The 22,643-nt window shown below is 38.3% G+C and overlaps 1 protein-coding gene across 5 annotated transcripts in view; it reads right to left on the reverse strand.

Moving 5' to 3' along the window:
• Nucleotides 1-455: 455 nt before the first annotated feature.
• LCOR (ligand dependent nuclear receptor corepressor) overlaps nt 456-22,643 on the reverse strand; it is a 53,266-nt gene continuing 31,078 nt past the window's right edge. For all 5 annotated transcript variants that reach the window (XM_083443840.1, XM_083443841.1, XM_083443839.1 and 2 more), the window contains 4 exons: nt 19,529-19,661; nt 17,847-18,134; nt 13,282-13,375; nt 456-10,298 (listed from right to left, as the gene is read on the reverse strand). In XM_083443840.1, coding sequence (XP_083299966.1) covers nt 9,329-10,298; nt 13,282-13,375; nt 17,847-18,084 — 1,302 coding nt within the window. In that variant the 5' untranslated portion in view covers nt 18,085-18,134; nt 19,529-19,661 and the 3' untranslated portion in view covers nt 456-9,328. The remainder of the gene's footprint in view (nt 10,299-13,281; nt 13,376-17,846; nt 18,135-19,528; nt 19,662-22,643) is intronic.

A 22,643-nucleotide genomic window follows, 5' to 3' on the forward strand; every position in this document is an offset into this window, starting at 1 on the left:
AATACCTCACTACACTGAAAAGAGCATTCGGAAGAACCACAAGGAAGTGAAAGGTAAAAGACACCTTGTGGTGACATTTCCTCATTTGGTACAATTTATTTTTAAATCTTGCATCCCAGTTCTATATAGGAGCTTCAAAAGAGCTACGAATAAAAAAATCTTTTTTTTATTAACAGGCCAATCAAATCAAATAATAAACCTACACATCAACTAATCATTAAAAGGTGTCCGAAGGAGGGAACTGAAAATGTGGCTGAGAGGCAGTTACTGCATGACAAGAGTACATTTTTACATTCATGAGCATCTGCTCTGCTACTCAAATACAAAACACAGTTTTATTTGTATATATAAACATATATCGACCCACCCTGGTACTCCACTGAAAGAAAGCATCACAAGGAAACAGAACCATAGATATTTTAAAAAGACACTTTAGAAACCAGCGCTTTGAACCATTCAAGTTTTCACAACAAAATTTATTAGAAGAATAGTGGTTCTGAAAAGTCTAGCATCCAGTGAAAACTACCATACACGTTACAGCTGGGAATGTGTTTTCAAAATGACATGGCCAAAGAATACAACAGGGCTGTTAAACCCTTACACATGCACAACGAGAGAATCAGCGCTTTTGACATACAATGCAAAAAAAAAAAAAAAAAAAGTGGACCACGTGAATTAAAAATTTATAAGTACTTATCACATACATTAAGACACAGCTTATTTAGTCCAGTCAAAAAATCAGAACTGCATTAAAAATTAAATGTAGTGCAATCAAACCAAAACCTTAATTTGTGATCATAAGTGCTCTACTACATAAAATGTTGATCATAGCAAGGAACAAAAAAGTTCAAATCACACAGTACAAAAAAAATCTGTAAATAAATACAAACTACAGTACAAGAGAAATATTAAATTATACAATTCCGTCAAACTGTAAACAGTATATTGAAATGAGGTCCATAGATTAAAAAGGGGGTTCCTGCTTTATTTTTCCATGACACTTGTACTTTTAGAGGTCTGTGAAAAATGCCATTTTTTCATACTCTACATAAATAGAACTTTCTAAGGTGTAAAGCATCAAATAATAAAGCAGAGGCATTGCTGACGCACAGTTATGGTGAAATTAATGCTGGTGCGAGCAGCAGGCTTTATTTTAATGTGTTACACACATGCTCACCAAACAGACCCACCACTATAGGCGTGAAATGCCAACACACTCACAATTAGTGCGCGGCACAAGAGGTGACACGCCCAGCAAGGAGCATAAAGGTAGGCGCTATCATGTGCTCCCACAATCTATGTGCTGCTGCTGATTATTTGAAAGTTTTACACTCTTGCCATAAAACACCAACTTTGGCAGAAGGGTTACTAATAAACTCAAGCCCATCTGGCCCATTGGCTTCCATCACAGTGGCCAGTGCACAGAATTCCTAGAGACATTGCATAACTAGAATGTAGAGGTCAGACACCCAAGGGCCAGGGCTCAAGTTTAGAAGTACCTGGGATGAAGGAGAAACCACAGCCGTACTGAGAAGCTGCCCCTGTTCCATTTACAGGGACAGCCAGGAATGTATTTGACATTAGCTGTGCTGGCTTGGTAGTGGCATTTTTAAATATATACGTTTAAGATTACATATATAATATATATGTATATAACATAATACACATACTATATATAGAAATTTCTTACAATACATAATTATCAGGAACCCCCATGCGATCTTGCTCAGTAGTAATAACTGAATATACAGAATGCCACTACGTGTCTGAGGCACTGCGTGCTGGAGAGTAATATGCAGCTTTAAAATCCGTTTGGCTGAGTTATACCTGGATACCTGAACTGAGTTTAAGTTGACATTCATCAAGGATGTGCTATTAGCACATCAAAAGAAAAGCAAAAACAAAATACAAGTCACTGCTAGGTTTAAGAATAGTGTACAAGTACCTGAATTGAGTGAGGGTAGTGTGTAAACTGTCCCTGAGGGTTTTCAAACAGTGTGTGTACAAGCTGGAATCCTAAGCACGTTAGTTTATAACTTACACTGCGGACTGATAAAATACCAACATTTGACAATTTAACAAGTGGAGGTTAGAAAGAGTTATGAGCAAACACTCAAAACATATTTATACATGTTTAAGCAGCAGTAAGCTGCTGTAAGCAAAAATCCCATGGATATAACCACCCAATGGGACTCTGAGAGGCTGCAGTCTGTAATCTGTTTTTCTGATGCTAGGGCATATGACAGCCGCCATCTACCCTCTCTCAACAAGTAAAGAAGTTTCACCTGCTAATGTAGAATGCACCTAGTTACAGACTAGCAATTCAAGATTAGATTTTTAATCAAAGACTTTCCTATTACATACTAAAATCCCTTAAGATCACTAATGCTGGTATGCTAATCTAGTTAGTTTTTTTTTAATTTCCCCCTTCATTTAAGAAATATACCATTCGACAACTTAAACATTAAGATCCATTTTCAGTCCTCTGATGTAAAAAGCATGTCAGTGAATTTATATTAAAAATTTACATGGTAAAAAGGCTTGAATTTCAGCCAAAGATTCTAAATACTGCTCATTCCCTGAAGACAAAAGGGAGAGAGAATCCCTACCCATTTTCCTAGTGATATACTTTCAAACTGAGCACTACACAATGGTCTAAAACTATTCTTCATTTGGGAAACTTTACCTAGCCTCCCCCATTTAGATCCCAAACCTTAAAGCCCTGAAATGGTCTACTGAAATGTTTAATTAAAATATCATGCGTGTACACCCAGAAGCTGCCTGAACATTATAAAATTCCTGGACTGAAACTTTTACAGTACCTTAGACTCTGAAGACCAGATAAATTAAGACTCTAGTTGTAACAGTAAAAGTGCTGAAAGGTCCCTTTTCTGTCTTTTTTTTAAAAAAAACAACAACAACAGGTCAGACAAGTGCTTTAATGGTCTATCTATCTTTCTATCAAGTCTGTAAAGGTCTGATGAGTGTAGCACCAAATGTGAGGTACATTAGAGGCTGAAGTGGCATGTCCACAATTTTAGAGTGGGAGAGGAAATACTTAAGTCAGATTTTTATAAACTAGCGACCAAAGACGCAATGTATTTATTGTATAAAGAGATGGAACATCTAATCTTCTAAGGAATTTTTTTTTTAAAAAAAACTTTGTATTAATAAAAACGGATTGTGCAATCAATTTAATCATTTGAGAATTTTATAATGAATGTTTTCAGGCCATTACCTAATTACAGGTAATTTTGCAGGCTTGAAAATATTACTGACTTATACAAACTCTGACTAAATCAAATCTAGATATCTGTCAGAAAGATGCTGCAGTGGCCAACAACTTGAGTTTTTCTTTCTCTGGCATTTTGAGTGCATCCGTGGATTATTTTAGGTGCCTACATAGATTCATCCACAAATTTGCAAAAGGTAACATTACAATACTTGTCATGGCCAATTAAACTGTATCTGCATAATTTTAGACTTCAACAAAAGCTTGCTCACTTGCAAAATTTCAGTTTATGACTAGATATTCTATGGTGTATTTCCAAGGAGCTTGCCAAGTTCTACGTTTGAGAATTCCATAAGGCTAAAGGGCCAAAAGACGCACATCTCCAAATCCTTCGCTCTCTTCCAAGCCCTAGGTCAGTCCCAGACCCTGGTCAGTCTGCAGCTCCTTCCTTCTGCCTACCAGCCCATGATGTCAGAGGCCCAAATATCTACCACTGCATTCTTCTCTTTGTCTCCGTTGGACCTAATGTGAAGCTGCAAGCTTTTGATGGAAGGAGTGAACAGAAAATCTCTATCTCTAGTACACCAAATTCTCCATCAGTGATTTTCTGTTCACAATCTTGAACTGCCCAGTAGTTGCATATGCTTCATACACCAATTTGGCCAAACCTGGTAAACACCACGACAATTTACCAAACTGTTCACTTATCAAAAAACTCAGAAATTTTGTTTGATGGAGCACGGGTATAATGACCACATTTGGGCATAATGTTAAACTATGGTTTGGTATTATGCGAATGAGCCTCGCCTCCTGCCGGGCTCATGTATTTCCTCTCCACATTCCTGCTGCACAGCAGGGAAGAATTTGAAAGCTTTGGTTTGCTTTTAGTTAAGTGGAGTGTGCCGCTTCATCCTAACTGGGGATTGTTGTCTAACACTAACTTTGGCTAACGTCACGAAGCCAGCTGCTTAACTCGTGGTTTGAAAGTGGCTTATTTTTAAACTAACCAGTCTGTGTTGAACCACAAACCCTAGCTTGAATGAAACATACCACAGTTAACTAAAACCAAAAGCAAATGTTTCTGAGCTCCTTCTGTGGAAAGTGTGGAGGGAAGGAGAGAGCATGCGAATTTAGAAGGAGACTAGACTTGTTAAAATGGTGCTAAATCACAGTGTTTTAAAATTCAACTATGAAAGCCATTAGACACCCATGTGTTATAAAAGCCAACTGCAGAACGTGTAATTCGCAGACAGCAGGGAAGTTGATTTTTTTAATTACATTTCTGAAACTGCAAGGGAGAAAAGCAAAAGATGCCTGATCCACAAAGAATGGACACCCTATAACTTCCTAGAAGCACCTATTTTTTTGCCTGAAAACATATGGAAAAAATTATTTTTATGTCAAGTTTATCTTTTCAAGACTGCCCAAGTCCTTCAAGCAGCCTTGGCTAATATGTGAACCATCCCACTATGGAGCTGAAAGCTAGACTTTTAAAAGTTTCTGTTTTAGAGTTCTAGCAAAGTGCTTTTGGATAAGAAAGGGGGATGCTAGGAATGCTTCCCCAACCCACTCAGGTGCCATGCCTTTATCCTCTTTATCACCTCTGAGACGCTCAGAGACTTTAGGAAGATTTAATCCTAAATTTATTATACATGGAGGGTGGAATCTGCTTTTCCCTGTCAACACCACAATGACATTTGACTCCCTTTCCATTTTTTTGGCTTGCTAAGGAGCTTACCATGAGACATCAATAGCATGATGTCAATGGGATCACAAATACAGCCAATGTGTGGAGGTTTACATGGGAAAACATTTTTTTTAAAAAAAATGCATAAATAATTCCTGACAGTTTCTGAGCAATCATGGTGTCATCTGAGATCATAGTTCAAACTGCCTCATCATTTGTCAATATGCTTTGGGATAAGCCACAGGAAACAAAGCAGACCTGCACTGCTACCATGTTTATAAGGTACATCTCATTCTTAAAGGATAATGAAAATTTATTCCAGATTTGCATTAGAAAATATTTAAGAAAACATTCAGACTAGGCCTTTCCTTTGGAGGCAGAGCAGCAGGCAGTATGGAGCAGTCCTAGGGCCATACAGAAGCAAGGGCATATTCTTGGGGCATTTGGCTAATGCAAGAAGAGGATCTTCGTGCCCCTGGAGGAGTTATCTTTCAATTCTTTTCATAAACTCAGGAGTTTGGAGATTATATATATATATCTATATATATCTATATATAAAGTAAGGGCAACAGTCCAAACCCTACAACTTCCATTCTTTATAGCTGTAGTGAAAACAAAAAGGCCTGGGGCACAGAAAATGAGGTTCTAGAATGGCTGACAGAGGTAATAGTGTATCAGATCGCCAGGAAAGAGCTTTTATATTTTACAGATCCAAGTAAAAACTGATACATTTTCTACACACTGGGCTCGCTCCACAGAACTGCACAATAATTAACTCCACACTTGTACCCCTACAACACTAAGCCTTACTCATCTGTATAACCTGCTGTAGCAAAAGGTCACCAAGCAACATCTAAATTCCAGTACAATAGTGAACTTGATTTTAAACGTTACACAAACACACTCTAACATTAGTCTTCTAGGCTGGGAGTAGAGGGAGAACCTATCCTTCATGATACCTGGTCTGTATAAGCAGAGGCTGCCACAAATACTGTTCACAGTTTCATTCTGTCATCCAGGTGCACATGGCACCGTCAACAGATACACAATAATTCCACCAAATTTTGGTTCTGGATCTAACACACATGTGATCAAAATGTCCAGTTCTTCCTCCCAAAGACTTCACCATTTCTGGAGCATTGCACTTGGCTTGTCCCCTTAACATGCTCTCAAAAACGACAGGGAAAACAAGGCCTAAGCTCTATGTCTTGCGCAAGTTACATGAGCATCCATTTACTGGAAAACAGGAGAAAACAAGGCTTCTCTTACAAAGACAGCAGCGAACCACATCTTCCCACATCAAACTATGGTCAGTTGAGGATTTTGGCCATGCAAACTTCTGTTCAGCAGAAAATTAAGCATGCTAATGGATAAACACTGATTCCATTTTTTCCTAACAGGAAAGATGCTCCCAAATACTACTCAAAGCTGCACCAAAGGCGTCTGTCAGAGCAGTCTTACTTCAGTGAATCACTTAGGATCTAGAGTGAGATACAGTCACAGGATGAGCCACCTGGGCAAAAACAGGTGAGATGAAGTCTTAAACAAAAGTTAAACATTAAAAAGGTGCACCTGAATATTACAGACTAAGTTTACAAAACCTACAATAAGGTAAAATATAGATATATTTATAACTTTTGAATATTCAGCAGCTTTTTGTTTATTTTTGAGAGGCTTCTGAAATTTTAGAAAGGGACAACTAACTAATTTCAACCATGCTTCACAAAACAATAATGGCTATTTTATATTGCAATTACAAAAGTAATGCAATTAGTGCTTTAAAAATAACCTACTCTTTTTCCTTTTCTTTTTTTAAGCAGAGACCTTTTGAGGAAATATGGTTGTTCCAAAGCTTCTGGGATTTTTTTTTTTTTTTACCTGAATAGGAAGTGATCACAGATATTAAGTGTTATATTTCAAAGCTTTGTAGATAGGAATCTTACAATCGTCAGGTCCCAGGACTTTTATCTGAGAAAATTAAGTGTTTGGTTGTTTAATTCATTTTCTAACCAAAGCAATAAGAATACGCAACTATCACTATCTATTTACAGTTCTCAACCTATGGTCTGAAATGACGTACAAGTAGTTCTCTTTCTAAACTGCAGCATTAAAGGGTAGGCACACCATTTTTCTGCTGCACGATTGTCATCCACTTAATGATACACATAGAAAATATTTAGGTAAGTAAAATGAGCACTCCACATACACTATGAACAAGGTTTTACGGAACTCAACTCATACATCACTTAAATAAAAACAGCCACAAAAGGTTAAACCTCTGACAGTAAAACTCTATGCAAGTGTTACACTTCTAGCTTGCAGCAAATCTTCTCCCACACTTTCAATAGCAGATGAAACCACAAATTTAAAACAGTGCATTTTTATTGCAATTTCCAGAAAAACTGGAGTATATTGCAGAGTTTCTACACCACTATGGAGCTTCAAACAGGTTTCTGTACTGAGATGACACCTAGATAGCTAAAGGAACTCTGCTTTTGAGTATGGAAACACATTAAGCTACCAAAACAAAAAGAAAAGTCTAAGAACAGTAGTACAAAGCATATCTGGGCCAAAAGCCCAGTCTCTCTCAAGAATGAGAAGTGCATATTTAACACGACAGCAATGGTGTGCCTAACCTTTGAATACAGTGGGTTACTGGGAAGCAATCAACCAATCAAGAAGGCCAACTCAATTAATTGCCCCCAAATTCAAGCAGCAGCCCTGGGGCTATCTAGGCCTTCTTCCTATGAATCTTAGCATCCACTTTCAGTCATTAACACAGGATAACTAATTAAGAACAGTGCTCAAATGATGTCTCACATACAAATTCCATTGCCTCTTTTGGTTGTGCAAAGCAGTAGAGTGGAGTCTTATCAATCTTTTGCACAGCTAAGATTAAATTGTTTCTCTACCCAAAGAACCATTAAGTCTGATTCAGTGAAGCTGCAAGTCCAGAAAGCTTTATTTAAAGCTTAACATGTAAGAATGTTCAGATGCCTCTGCAACTAACAAGACTGAACTGTGGATTTAGGAGTGCTAGTGGTGATCTGCCTATGCGAGTGTGTGCTAGTCCCCTATTAAAATCAATAGTGGATGAAATAAAAACAGAAATTCAGGATATGCAAGCACATTTCCTGCTACTGGCAACTGTAGTATTTAAAAAGGAAACACCCATTGGGTGTTCAACCCTGACAGTGTTACAACTAGATAAGATGCTCAGCCTAAGTCAGACCAGAGTGATCTGATAATGGGTTTTATTAAAATTTGTAAAAATTTCTTCCCTGAACATTAACATAGATCCTTCATTTACATGACTATTTAGGCAGACTATTGAGGTTGTATGTTTAAGAGATCAGTTGGTTTGATGAGGATTTTTGTTTGTTTTTTGCCCAAGATTACAGTAAGCTGTTATATGTATTCCTGACTCCCAGAAGAGAGTTCTTTAAACGAGATGTTGGAAACGCACAGTTTAGCAAACTCAGAATCCAGTCTGTTAAAAAGCACGTAGGTCACGAAAAAGCCATTATTTTGTTAAAGTGAGGAATACCCTAGTATATCATTCAATGTACCCTGATGCTCCTGAATGGAGTGTTGAGATAAGGCTACATCCTCAAGCAGGCAAGCTGAACTCTCTCGCCTTTGCAAAAGAGCAAACACAATTACAGTGAAGGTAGTGTTCCAAAGGAATGAACCAAAGCATTCTGAAGGTAGTGTATGTAAAGTTCCCCCATCCCACTCCCACCCGCCCCGCCGGGTGAGCACTAAGCAGATTGCAAATAGTAAAGGAGGAGTTGAATTTAAAACAAAATGGCTCCGATTAGACCCAACTGACTAGGAATCCAATCACTAATCACTGAATTCAAAATGACTAGCCATACTTAAAAAGGTTAAACTCTCTTTCAAGCCAACTGGATCGAAGAAGAAAAAAACTGTGAAAGCCTAATTATAAGCAATTATCCAGTTTTTGTTTTACAAGTCTGGTACTAGAGCTCAAGAAAGTGATTTTTTTAAAAAGGCCATATGAAGAAAGCAAACCCAATAAAATAACTGAAAGTCCATGCAGGCTCAAGAGGCAAACAGTCCACTTCCATGTCTGCATTCTTTGTGAGGTAACTCAATTCTCTATAGAATATTAGAGAAACATGCAAAAGGCCAAAAAAAAATCCCCCAACAACAAAACAAAACAAAAACACAAAAGAGGGCTCTAAGCCATTCCGGGCCAGAAAATTTACAAATATGCAACATTCAGAGCACCCTTTTCCCCCTGTGTCCACACAAGTCTTTGCTGAACTGCAAAGGAGCATGTCCTGCACCCAGTGACTGAAGAGGAGTTGGGTACATACAGCAGGAGTTGAACAATGCCATAGTGCTCACCCAGTTTATAATGTAATTGGCACTCTACAACATCCCTAATCATCCTTTGACTCATTCGCACTCTGTGCTGCCTCTCCCTGGGGATCTATCTCAAGCTTTACAGAGACATCCTGTCCCTCCGACCGCATTAATTTCATTTTTTTCTTTGGAGGGTTTTTCAAAGTGCCCAGCCTCTCTTTCACTTTATATTCCAGGGTGCTATGGGGAATCCCATAAATACTCTGAGCTTTGGAGACGCTCATTTTCCCACTCATCACCACAGAGATCGCTTCTTCCAATATCTCACTGTTGTACTGTCTGTATCTGCCTCTTTTCTTCCGAGGTTGCTTAGAGCCAGGATCTCCCTCTTGATCAGAGGTGGGATATGGCTGTCCAGAGGTAGATTGCTCAGCATCTGAGCCCCAGGAGTCTGGTCCGGGATCCAGCAAGCTCCTTCTGTTTTGTTTCGGAAGGATAGCCCTTAACTTTTTACTAAGCGCGCTCTCCGTTTGTGAACCCATCACCAAAGAGCTATAGCTATACTGGTCGCCAGAACGGGACTCCCATGAAAGGTCCATGCCTCGAACTTGTGGTATCTTTAAATCCACAGGAGTTGAATGGCTCATGTCCTTTTTCCCATCCTGTTTAGTTTGAAGTGCCATTTTTTGAAAGGCTGAATTTTCTGTAAGAAAAGGAAGGTCACTGATGTTGCTGAGTGCACCGTTTCCCCTGAATTTCATTCGGGTGAAGTTGAATTCGTAGTGTGGTTTTGCCCAAGAAGCCTCCCTGGATAGTATCATGTGCTGTCCGTGATTCTGCAGCCCAGACGGCCCATGGCTGGCAGCTGTAGCATGCTGGTTTCTGCTCAGCAGTTCTTCGCTTATCTGCAGTGATCGAGCCAATGGAACTTTGAGAGATGTGGAGTGGCCAGACCCTTCCCTCGTTCCATCCTGCCAACTTCTCGGGGGCACCCCATCACCACTCCGAAGTCCCTCTGCATGGTGCTGGCTGGGTCTCCCAGGTCGCCTAATTGGATGGAAGGAAACTGATGTGAGCAGGACTTGCACAGGTAGGGAGGAATGGGTGAGGGGGCCACTCCTTTATTAGAAGACCTTGCTTGGGTAACATCACTTTTGTGGGTTTTTATTTTTATTTTTTTAAGTCTCAGCAGTCAGTTTTTTAAAAAAATTGTTCAAAAATAAAGAGAAGCTTTTTGGGCAAAGAAAAACGAAACCTGTCAGCTGGTCTTTGGTTGGGTTCACAAAATCTTGGAGCAGAAAAGGCTTCGCGCAAGTGTCTGAAAATAGCATCTTAATTATAGATTAGAAAGGAATAATCATTTGCTAGAGTCTATTCACGACTGTATTACTAGTGTGACGTTACCACTAAACAAGTACAGTAATAAAAGAGTAAGCCAAGTGACAAAATGCAGCAAATTCAACACGCATACTCTCACACACCAGCCACCTGCACTTTTTATAAAATGCTGAAAGCTCTGGAGGGCATGGATTAACACTATATATGCTAAAGTTGCTGCTCAGCATCAAGAGCGCTCAGCAGAACTCAAAGGTGTTTGCTTATTTTGCATTAAACATTAGAACAGAAAAACGGAATGGTTCTCAAATAAAAATGTTGCACAAATTCAGACTCCATTTCCTTTTAAAATTAATCATGTCACATAAATATCAATTTGATTCTCTTTTTCACATGCCTAGGTAAAGAAGCAGGATATTTTCTTGCCACATATGTATTATTTATTATGCTCTTTCCAACTTTACTGATTAAACAGATCCAGGTTAAATCTACTTTTAAAAGAGTATGATATACTGTCTAATCAGACTATCAATCTTGTTTTATGTACACAATTATTTCAGTTCCTGTAAATAATATGAACAAAAAGTATGCAATGCATTCTTGGTACTTTGCTCATTAAGATGATTACTGTGTATATCCTATCTAGCAGACAGCCTTTATATATTCACAGACCCCTTTAACCTAGCCATCTGAGATATTTATTTTAGGACCCACCTTACTCTCTTTACTGTAATTTGTATTTCAATATTGTATTTTTACATTTTTGTAACCTGCCCTAGGACCTCATGATGAAGGGCAGGTAAGAAATCTAATCAACAACAACAATAACAACGACAACAACAACAACAACGTACAGAAGATTTGGATGCATAGCAAGGCAGAAGGAAGAACTTACATTCAAGTTTGGACTTCCTAATTCTTTAGCAAATTCCTATTAAACATTACTCAGAATTTGAAAATTCTTAATTTGGTAACGAACAGTCCACATGAATTCTGAACAAAAACCACCCCAGTGTCAAGGAAAATAATAAATTTCTACCAGAATTTTAAACATGCATTGAATATTTCAGCTAGTTCTAAAACAGTGAATCACTGTCCAGATATAAAGATTAACTAGCGCAGGCTTCTTCAAACTCGGCCCTCAAGATGTTTTGAGACTACAATTCCTATCATCCCTGACCACTGGTCCTGCTAGCTAGGGATCATGGGAGTTGTAGGCCAAAAACATCTGGAGGGCAGTTTGAGGAAGCCTGAATTAGCACTTTGAAAGACAAAGGGCAATAGTTAACTGGCATTTAACTTAACAGTACAAAGCAGAAACACATGCTGATCTCTTGAAGATGCTTTCAGTCAGCCATGTAGGAACACTTTTTTTTTTTAATGCACAGAACCTGTTAGAATATTCAGAAAGGGAACAGAAATTGATATTGTCCTTCACAATACAGTGTTCAGAGTTCTGACATACAGGGTTAAGTAATATATCCATGTTGTGAGGAATTTAAATGTCTCTTTTGCAGTTGTAAGTAAGTGACTGTCAACAATGGTTATTTTTATATCACTAGAAGTCCAGCAACTTGAAGATTATGTAATTCCACATCTATATTCAGCCGCTTAATATTCTAGCTGATTAGCTTTAAAATTATACGAAAAATGTATTCTATTGCAGCATTTTAAAGTATCACCCCAAATTTCTTTATTCTCATGTATCTTCTCCCTATCAGCACATGCAACAAAAAATACAAAGTTGATGGGATTGTATAACCTTCACCAAGAAAAATTTGCACCCAGAAACTGCCTACTAGTCTAATAATAGTATAGTATTTGGAATGTTTGAATTATTGAGTATTCATCTTGGAAACAGCTCCAAGGTAAGTAATTACAAATCCGTCATTAGAAAACAAATGGAATTATAGCACTGTACTATAATAGTAGGTTATATAAAAAAAAATCCTAACAAATATTTTACAATTCTTGCTCAACCACTATCTTTACTTTAGTGGCCTTGCCTAGACATTCTGACTACTAAAGGAAACACTGTTTAGTTTGCTGATCTATTCAAATTAGGCAGCCATCATCCCATCCTATCAAAGGCTGAGATCGGGTTCAGATACTCATCAAGCCTCATGTGATCACCTGTGGGATGTGCATGGAACTACCAAAGGTTCACAACCCAACAAAGATCATGTGCAGCCACTGGTTGTATGACCTGATACCCCATACATGAAGCCACTGAAACTACATTGTGATAACACTTTTTGACTTGCTACAATCATGAAAACCGCAGTAGTCATTTGTATAAGCTTCAAGGGGAAATGGTTGTTCATACAACTGGCACCCAACATAACCCCTGCCAAGTTGTTAGCCTACTCATAGGCTCCCATAGACAAATGCACAGGTGTGGCTGAGCATGTGAACGAAGTCAAAATAGTCAAATTTTTAAAAGGTTGAAAGATCATAGCTCTACATTTCATATATCAGGTACAAAACCAAAGTATTCCTGAAATGGAATTAATTTTTCAGTTGACTTCATATTTAAGGATTGGAAGAAGGTGTTTTAACAAGATGCAATTATACTCTGAAGGGTTAAATCAACTCTGTCTGTGGAAGCAATAAGTAAGAATTTGACCCTCAGTTTGTTGTTATGCAAATAACTTGAGGGGGGTTTTAGCTTAAAAATACTAAGAATTTCCCTTACCCATTCCCAGGAGTAGCGGAGCAGCCAGGTGAATGGCTCAAGGAGGCGCTGCCTGCACATGGACTTTTCTTAGTGGACAGATCAAGTACTCCGTCTGCAGAGACATGAGAATTACTTGAGAATAGGAAGAAATTAATAAAACTAAACACACACAAACATACAACTTGGTAAGTTTTTATGGCTGAAACGCTGTCTCAGTTAATCTTGGGTTGCTTTGGAACTTCCTACTGAACCTCAACCAAAGTCTCTTGACATATCAGCCATTATTTTATATTCCTTATTTTGTTTTGTTAAGGACATATCGATATTATGACTTTCATTCAATAAAATATTAATGGTAGATTAAACAGTATGAACACACTATATCTGAGAGCATAGAATGCAAGTTAATTTCAAAACATAGTTCTCTGCATATACTTCATAATGTCTGAAAAGTGGATCAAGTTACTTCTTTTTGAGCATGTATACTTCTTGTTATCCACCATACATTCATTAAGATGTAGTCTATGTATTGATAGTTTCAAGTAAGACACAAAGGAGAACAGGAAAGAAAAAAACATCTTAACAAGCAGAACCGAAGTTCACGTACCCATAAAAGAAAACTCAACAAGTGTTTAATTCAGAAACTACAAAATGGAGCAAGAGTGGAGAATTTATTGCCTTACAATTATTATTGCAAACAAACTGCAGCTTTCATATTAAGTATATTCTGGGTACACTTCATTTTATTTAATATAGTTATATTCCATCTTTAAATTTAGCAAAAACAACACAATTTAATGGGAAAGCTTACAGGGCACTCTCCAGATGCTGTAGACTACAACTTCTATTATCCCTGACCACTGGCCATGTTGGCTGGGGTAATGAGAGTTGTACCCCACAATATTTGGAGTGCACCACTTTGGCTACCACTATTCTTGCTTTTTAAAAAGTGCTGCAGTCCAGATATTCAGTCCATGAGCTATTCAGTTAGAACAGAGATAACTAGTTCAGCAATGCTAGCCTTGCAAGTTCCAAGGCAGTAAAGCAGATGCTAGAAAGTCATGTGACTGGATTTTAAAAGTCATGTAATAATATATTTTGCATTTATTAGATAATTGAGATATTGTTAGCCATTAGTGGAAGACTAACTAGTAAGCTTGATGAAATCATTTTTTCTACACAAAGACTACTGCCTATCTCCCATGAAGCTTAAGTATAAACATTCTTAAAAGCTGCACAATTCTGGAAGCTACTTGTTATTACTAACAACCTTTAAGAGGTAGCCAGTGGGAAAGAGGAAGGGTAAGTGGTGGCAAGTGTAGAGTAGTTATCAGACAATTTGCCAATGTGTAAATTTACAGATGCCCGCATCCTACAAGCAGGATAGAGTCTCTCTTCTTTTTCTTAATAAGCTGGGTAGATTCTCAATGAATTATTGCTGTGTTTCATATAACACCTAAACTCTCAAGGGATCCAACTCCATTCCCAGCATATGGAGTATACAGCAACTTCTAATGCACACAGGAACTCACTTTTTAGCAGCTGCAGCTCAGTGAAACAGTGTCTCCTTTTCTAGCAAACAAGTAACAAAGCTATGGTTGTACAGACCACCTTTAAGACTCTTATCCAGAACTTTATTATGAATCTAAATCTTTCTGTTCTCTCCTCTATCAAAACAGTTTTGGAACTGTTTCAAGTCTGTTTGTAACTACATTATTAGTACAGTTAAGGAGGTTTGCCAATATTTGCTGTCCATGCATTTATATGCTAAAATGTACTATTTGGCCCACAGAAATGGAAAACATTCAAGTTCATAATTATTCAAAGCAATGTTATTTAAAGCAAACCTAAATTTCAAGATCATCTATACTGTTTAACAATAAAGAATATTTAGTTTTTCAACATGTATTTTTGCAATTTAAGGGGCAAGAGTAACGTCTGAAAAAGGTCTACTTATTAATAGAGAGATGGGGCAGTACCTCGTTACACCCTGTCCAATGAAATACTTCTTTGGTTCTGCGAGAAAACCAACTAGAAGACCCATGTTATTCTTCCAAGGTAGAGATTCACAATCCTTTTCACTATCACTTTTCATCTGTGTCTGGTGTAGGTGAAGTTTTACACATATGAAATAACATGCAGAAGTGGAGAATAGCCAGCTATGCATGCTTACAAGGATTTGAGGCTTACAATAGCTAACAAAATTAAGTGTGACTCAACAACATCAACCTGTGACAAAGATTAATTCTAATTTGCATTACATTAAGACTTAAGTAATAACAGTATTTGTCGGTAAGACATTATTTCTAGTGGGTCAAGTTTTTGGTTCAATATCTTAAGAAAGTGTTTAAAAGCTAGTGGATTCTGTATATGTGGAACTCTCTCTGGTAAATTATATGAGGAAATGCTACAGGAATAGGTATATGTAGCCTTGAGACCAGAAAGGCAAGTGGGCAAACAAATTATGTTTTCAAGAAATACCAGAATGGAAAGAATGAATGGTTTTTTTCAGCTTTCTATGAAAACAAAGCAAAGAAGTTACAGGTTTAAAGTGGGAATTTGATGCACACTCCCTTAGGAGAAAGCACAATTGAACACAGTGGGATTTTATTTAGTAAACATGTATCAGATTGCACTGTAGATTACCTAACCGTAATGATTCAGAAAATGGACAAGTTGCTTAAGCTGTATGTGAAAATTTCTTAAGGTTTTTAAGAAAGCTAAAAAGAAAATGCTAGACAATAATATTTTAAAATGCTTTATTTTCTAACACATATGTATTGACTTTTCGGCAAAGTCCAAGTGGCATACAAAATAATCCAACTTTAGGGCAGACAATTGCTTTCAATAGCTTATGGATTTCTCTCGTCTCTAGAATGCATTAAAATAAACATACGTTATAATGTAAGATGAAGGACAAAATTCTTCAGGTCCATTAAAAGTACTGTGCATATGTTCACTTCCAAGGGAAAAGAACAAAATGTTCAACTGTTACAACCTTGCATTTGTTCTTTCAAAAGCACTTGGTCAACACCAAGGTTTTCTTTTAACATAAGCACCACAATGAGAGGTTGACAAATGCAGTTACCATATCTTAAGATGCTGGCAACCACCTGCTACCTCCAGCGTAAAATGAGAAAGGTGGGGCTCATCTCTGATGTTGTTCGGGACTTTGGAAGAATGTAAGAGCCTGCTGGATCAGGCCAATGACCCATTCAGTCAAGCATCCTGCTCTCACAGTGGCTAATCTGATGCCTGTGGGAAACCTACATCTGGAATCAATGAGAAGTTCCTCTGCTTCCAAGTGTTCCAGAAAGTCAGGAACAAAATTCTATCTTTCTTCTAGAACACCCAAGAAGCGCTGATTTCACCTGACACTGGACAGAGCATCAGTATTTCCAAAGTCTGGTGAGGCAGTTACAGTAATTTAACTAAGGCTGAAACTTGGGGAAAAGGTGAAGTCTCTTGTTTGACTTTGCCCTAGACTTCAGAATCACCTGGAACCAGTGAGAAGTGCTGATGCTTCTGGGGCTCAGAATGACACAAGCCACAAGGTCCTAACCCTGCACCAAATCTCCTTTGCATGTCAGAATAAAAGGTGGAGAACAGGGTCAGTGATAACCACAACTCGTTCCTGGCTACCAAGGTCAGTCAGAATCTGTGGATCTTGTTTAAAGCCCTTCACCAGAAGACACACTCTTATGTGTAGGGTAAAGGTAAAGGTAAAGGGACCCCTGACCATTAGGTCCAGTCATGACCGACTCTGGGGTTGCGGCGCTCATCTCGCTTTATTGGCCGAGGGAGCCGGCATACAGCTTCTGGGTCATGTGGCCAGCATGACTAAGCCGCAACTGGCAAACCAGAGCAGCACACAGAAATGCCGTTTACCTTCCCGCCGGAGCGGTACCTATTTATCTACTTGCACTTTGATGTGCTTTCAAACTGCTAGGTTGGCAGGAGCAGGGACTGAGCAACGGGAGCTCACCCCGTCGCAGGGATTCGAACCGCCGACTTTCTGATCGGCAAGTCCTAGGCTCTGTGGTTGAACCCACAGCGCCACCCACGTCCCAATGTGTAGAATACCACATACATAAAAGATGTCACACACAAAGAACTAAACACACACAGAAAGTTACAATTGACATGAAGGATTATATTTTAAGTAAATAAAACAGCCTTTACTAAGCGGCTGCTGTAAGACAATTTGAGTATTCAGCTCCAATTACACGCATTCTGCTTATGAGCAAATTGCCAAAATACTTGCCAAGTGTGATTACAGGCACAATTCACTACATGGAGGCTGGAAGTACACTATCAAACCCATTAATTCAGCATAAGTAAATTTCCCAGAGAGTAAGTTTCTTTTCTGGCAGATCTAGCGTCCATCTGGAATATGCTTAATAAAATGAGGGCACATAGCTGTTAGCACTTTCGCACCATTTTCAGAACAGCTTTTCTCCATTCCCTTATGCACTACTAATCAATCCATGCCTCTCTTCTTTCCGTTCTATGATTTACTTAGTCATTAATGGCCAGCAAATTGCAAATGGTTGCAAGGGGCTATGAACAGAAATGTGGCATACCTTGTTCGCTAGGATCCAACTGAGACTTTCTGACAGTGAGGTCCAAGGGCGAGTCCTGGTCAGCCATGAGAAGTTTGCTGAGCACAGGATTTTGAGCCGTTGCACCCACAGGGGATGAGGCTACCAGAGATGCTTTCAGCAGGCTTTGGTTCTTTGTGCTATTGGGCGAGCTGGAGTCCTGAGTAGAGCTAGTTTTTGAGGTATATTCAGCAGCAAACTGTCGAATCATCCGCTGCATGATCTCACGGGCCACTAGGGGAATGTTGGGGTCAGAGACCCTATGACTGTCTAAATGGTAAAATAATAAAAAAAAAATAAAAAATAAGAAGGAAGTTTTATGTAGAACAAATTTTAAAGCAAGACAACTTCCAATACTGAGGGTTGTGCGTTTATTTAAATTAAAAAAGCTAAAATATTTTAACGTGCAAGTGCAAGACAATAAAAAGGCACAGATCTTACATCAGGGGCTCTCTTAATTGCATCTTCAAAATCTGAAGCAACTTACAGAATTGTGCACCCATTCCCTACAGCTCCCTCTCTTAACTGCATTTAAAAGAGCCACTATGTCTGCACCAGCTCCTTAAGATCACAATGCCCAATTTTTAACACAGAGAATTTAAAAATGATATAATACATTCACAAGAATGAAATAATTTCTTCAATGCTGAAATGGGAAGAGGGAGGCAAATTAAGCATGTATTTCTTTGTACAGAGGTTTAAAGAATCACCTTTGCCACCATAAGACAGAGACCCTATGTATGTCCCCAGATAGAATTCTAGGTCTGCAATAATCTGCTGACCAAAATAAGCTGAGCTAAAGAGAACGAACTAATAAATTATCAATGTGAATCTCATCTTAGTCAAAAATCTCTAGGTAGAATTAGACACGCCATCTTAAATCCACAATTCCTCTTACCTTCTCCACAACCACATGGATATTATATTTGCCTATTTACTGGTTCTGAGATAATATATGTGCGGTACTTTGAACACAAACTCTGCTGTGTAAATGCTATTATTAGTAACTCCCCAAAATTCTTCTCTTCCCACCAGTCCAGCTGGGCACTACCAGGGCTTTTTTTCGGCTAGAACGCACCAGAACTCAGTTCAAGGTGTGTGTGACTGCAATTATAAGAGAAAAAGAGAAGTGTTCATGGCACCTCTTTTTCTAGAAAAAAAGCACATGGCACCGCTGCATGGAGACAAAATTTAGAGCACAAACTACCCAGAGGGTGGTGAGCCTCTCGGGCCCAGTGGGACAGAACTTTATCTTCCCTCAACTCTGTGAGCCAACTTCTAACAGGTGGGTAGGACTGCCCAAACGTCAATCATCTAACATCACAATAACACCAGCGGATTGATACATCAACATTGGGCCACAGGAGTCAAAGGACTCAGGAGATAGTTCAAAAGTCTTGTTCTTCCCTGTATGCAGCACTTCACAAATTCCTGAAAACCAGGTAATTGTTGGGCCTCTGGGAAGTGCTTGGGAAGCATGTCAGGTGCAATATATATTTAAAGGTGTCAACCAGTGTCCTTTATAGATTATTTGTACAGATAAAAAACCTTGAGATTTTATGGAAATAATACATGGCTATCTCAAAAAAGTATATTAAAAAGATCAGTTAGCCAAGCATGCAAGCCAGTTAGAGTATTGATTTCATTCTTTCATCATGACCAACCTTTTCGATAAAAGACTGCATGGATAAATTCTTCCGCTTGCCTCTCGAACCGAATGATTTTCGCTTGCTCTTGTCTAAGCAGAGCTTGGTGCCCAACTTCCAAAGCTGGCTCATCCAGACTGACTAAGTGTTCCTATGAAAAATATTTAATACAAATGTAAAAATATAAACACCTCTTCTTTTTTATGCTGACTTTAAAAAAACTGCTCACTGTAAAGACAGTGATACAATTTGATCTGATACAAATTTGGAATATAAGTCAGAATTTGTCAGCCATCTCTCATTGCTTAACATTTAGGGCTGCACATTTATTAAGAAACAGTTTCCACTAAACTCGGTGGCAGATACATCTGAGTAAATATATTCAGGATCTTAATTCATCTTAAATGATGAATGCACCAACAAAGTCACAATATTAAATACAAAACAAGAAAGGCAGAACCATCTTTTCATTATTTAATAAAATTTACCATATAAGGAAAAGTACTCAAAATTTTCACTTCAAACTGATCAAACACAAGGTTGTTCCAACCAAGGCACGGGGGGGAGGGGGGTGGAATGGCTACCTGCCTGCCTGCCTGCCTGCTGATTGCAACTCTACATTATGTGAAGGGGCAAGGGAAAATTGGTTCAAGGAAAATATGTAGGGGGATTATGTTGCCACTGCTGCTTTTACTACTAAGTTCTGTGCCCCAGTCTTGAAAATTTTACCATTTTCTCCTGCCCTCCAAAAAAAACTACTTCATTTTTCTCCTCCCACCCACCTAAAAGTCCCTTTCCATCAAAACCTCTACCACACTACTCATAAACTATATTTAGGGAGAGTACATGCAAAGTACCTAAGGAAACTGATCAACAGTGAGGTCAAATCACATGCCCTGTTAGGCATGTAGGTAACCTATCCATTTTCTGTCAAGGTTGAACTTAAATCTCCAGAGTCAAGATTTTATGAAAAAATGACTGTCTGAGAACCCAATCATAAGCACACAATGAAATTCAGTTTGTTAATGCTCTTACCCCTATTTAAGAAATTGGGAACTTTACATCTGAAATAGACCTCTTTAAAAGAAATCCCTCATCAAGCACAGCAGTCTGTGAAATCACTAATACAGGAAACAGTTACAAAGTCCCTACTTTCCATATGCAACCACTAGATAGCACTCCTGGCCATGGTTGCCACCTGGCCTTTCCAAGAAGAAACCTGGATTTAAAAGATATTGCCAAGCAGCAAACCAGCTTCTTGGTTGATTACATTCAACAGGATTTTTCCCCTGTCTCCATTAAATCCCTGTTGATTAATTCTTATCCAAAATAGTCTGTAGGTATTTATGCAGGATGAAGACAGATGCTGCTGGATCCAAAATAAAGAAAAATTGTAGTTTGATGTTATCCACACGCAACTCTTTCCAATAGTTTAACCATCTCAACCCAGTGACATTATACAGCTGTTAAACCATACTGGCAAGTGAGTATCTCCAAAAGGTATCATAGAAGTAGTAAAGGTGCACAAATGATAATCAAGGTCACAGCCTTTGAAATGTTGCTTTAACTATGGGAGCACATGTAAGTAGTTCCTGAATGTTATAGATGGAAATGAAAAGAAATGCTTGGTAGAGCCTTTCTTGTACTATAGTGAAGAGAATGACAAGATGGTGTGCTCACCCTAGTTTTGATGTAACAAAATAAGTGGATGGGGAGAAACACGCCTCTTTCCATTTGTAGGTTCTCATAAATAATTATTTCACCCCACACAATATATAAATAACATAAAATTTCTATAAGACAAGATGGTGTCTAGTAGATATAAACCTATCAATGAGTATTAGACACATTACCTAAATGTTATGCTAATGTTCAAGAAGCAACATACCCTTCAGAATCAAAGTCTAGAACTGAAACAACAGGAGACACCCATTATCATTCTGTTCTGTTTCTGAGCTTTCTAGTTATTATTCACCACTGTTGGAAACTAAATGCTGAGCACAACTGAATGGACAGATCCATTTTTAGGTTCTTAATCCGAAAGGTCGTCAAAACATTGCCCTTCAACACACACACACACAATGGGAACAAAGAAAAAGAAAGGACTTTAAAATATATGATCAATGCCCGTTAAGAGGTTGGGTATGAGGTAAAGTTTCTAGCATGTCTTAAGAAACACACTCCCAAGTGCTTCAGGCAACTTATACCTTTAATATCCCACATAACTCCTTGCCAGAATTATGCAAAATAAGCAGCTTGGCTTAAGCTCTTCAACCTATGCATAATTTATAAAGGCTAAATAATTTTATTTTTTTCTTGGCACAATTTAGTTTACCTTGCTACCTGTTTGATTCAATTTTTGAAACAGAAGTGCCCACATGAATTTTAAGACCCTACTTTATTCTGCTTTGTCTGAAAATCCATCCTTTCCTTACAGGTAAAAATACCTTGTATAGAACAAGGTACCTAATGTTAGTATATATCAGTAAAGAACTCACAGCACTTTTTAAAAAAATACTTTCAGTAACACTGGCTTCATTGAATAGGGTTCCTGCTGTCCACATATGCCAACAGAATATGGTGTTATAGCGGTGAAGGACAAAAGTGGATTGAAAAGCAATTGTAAGGAAGGAATAAAGAAGTGGATCAATTACAATTAGGCACCAAATGTCTTCAAGGAAAGAACCACCCTGTCAAACATAGGCTAATAACACAAAACACAATATGCTCAACAGTTCCAAAACATCAACCACCCTCAGACTAAGGCTAGGTGGGGTATTATGTAGCCCCAGCAAATCTTAGTACAAAAAAGCAACAGTGAAGGATATCTCATGTATCCAGATCACAGCAAGGGCTTACACCACTCTTGACCTATAGAACCACAATACGTAGGATCACAAGAAAGAACTTGATGATGCGAAACTTTAGTGAAAATCTACTGTACACAAACCCAAGGATAACAGGGTGCTGATAAAAAAGTGCTACAGAAAACAAAGAAAAATAGAACATTTGTGAGTTCTGACTTTCCAAAGGAATTCTACAGTATTTATTCATGTCACACTTTCTTCCACAAGGCAACTCAACGGTGCATAGATGGGGTTCCCAAGTGCTTTCCCAATCAGGCACTGGCCAG

Source organism: Podarcis tiliguerta (assembly GCF_965153285.1).
Source record: "Podarcis tiliguerta genome assembly, chromosome: 5".
In the NCBI taxonomy this organism is placed as follows: domain Eukaryota; kingdom Metazoa; phylum Chordata; class Lepidosauria; order Squamata; family Lacertidae; genus Podarcis; species Podarcis tiliguerta.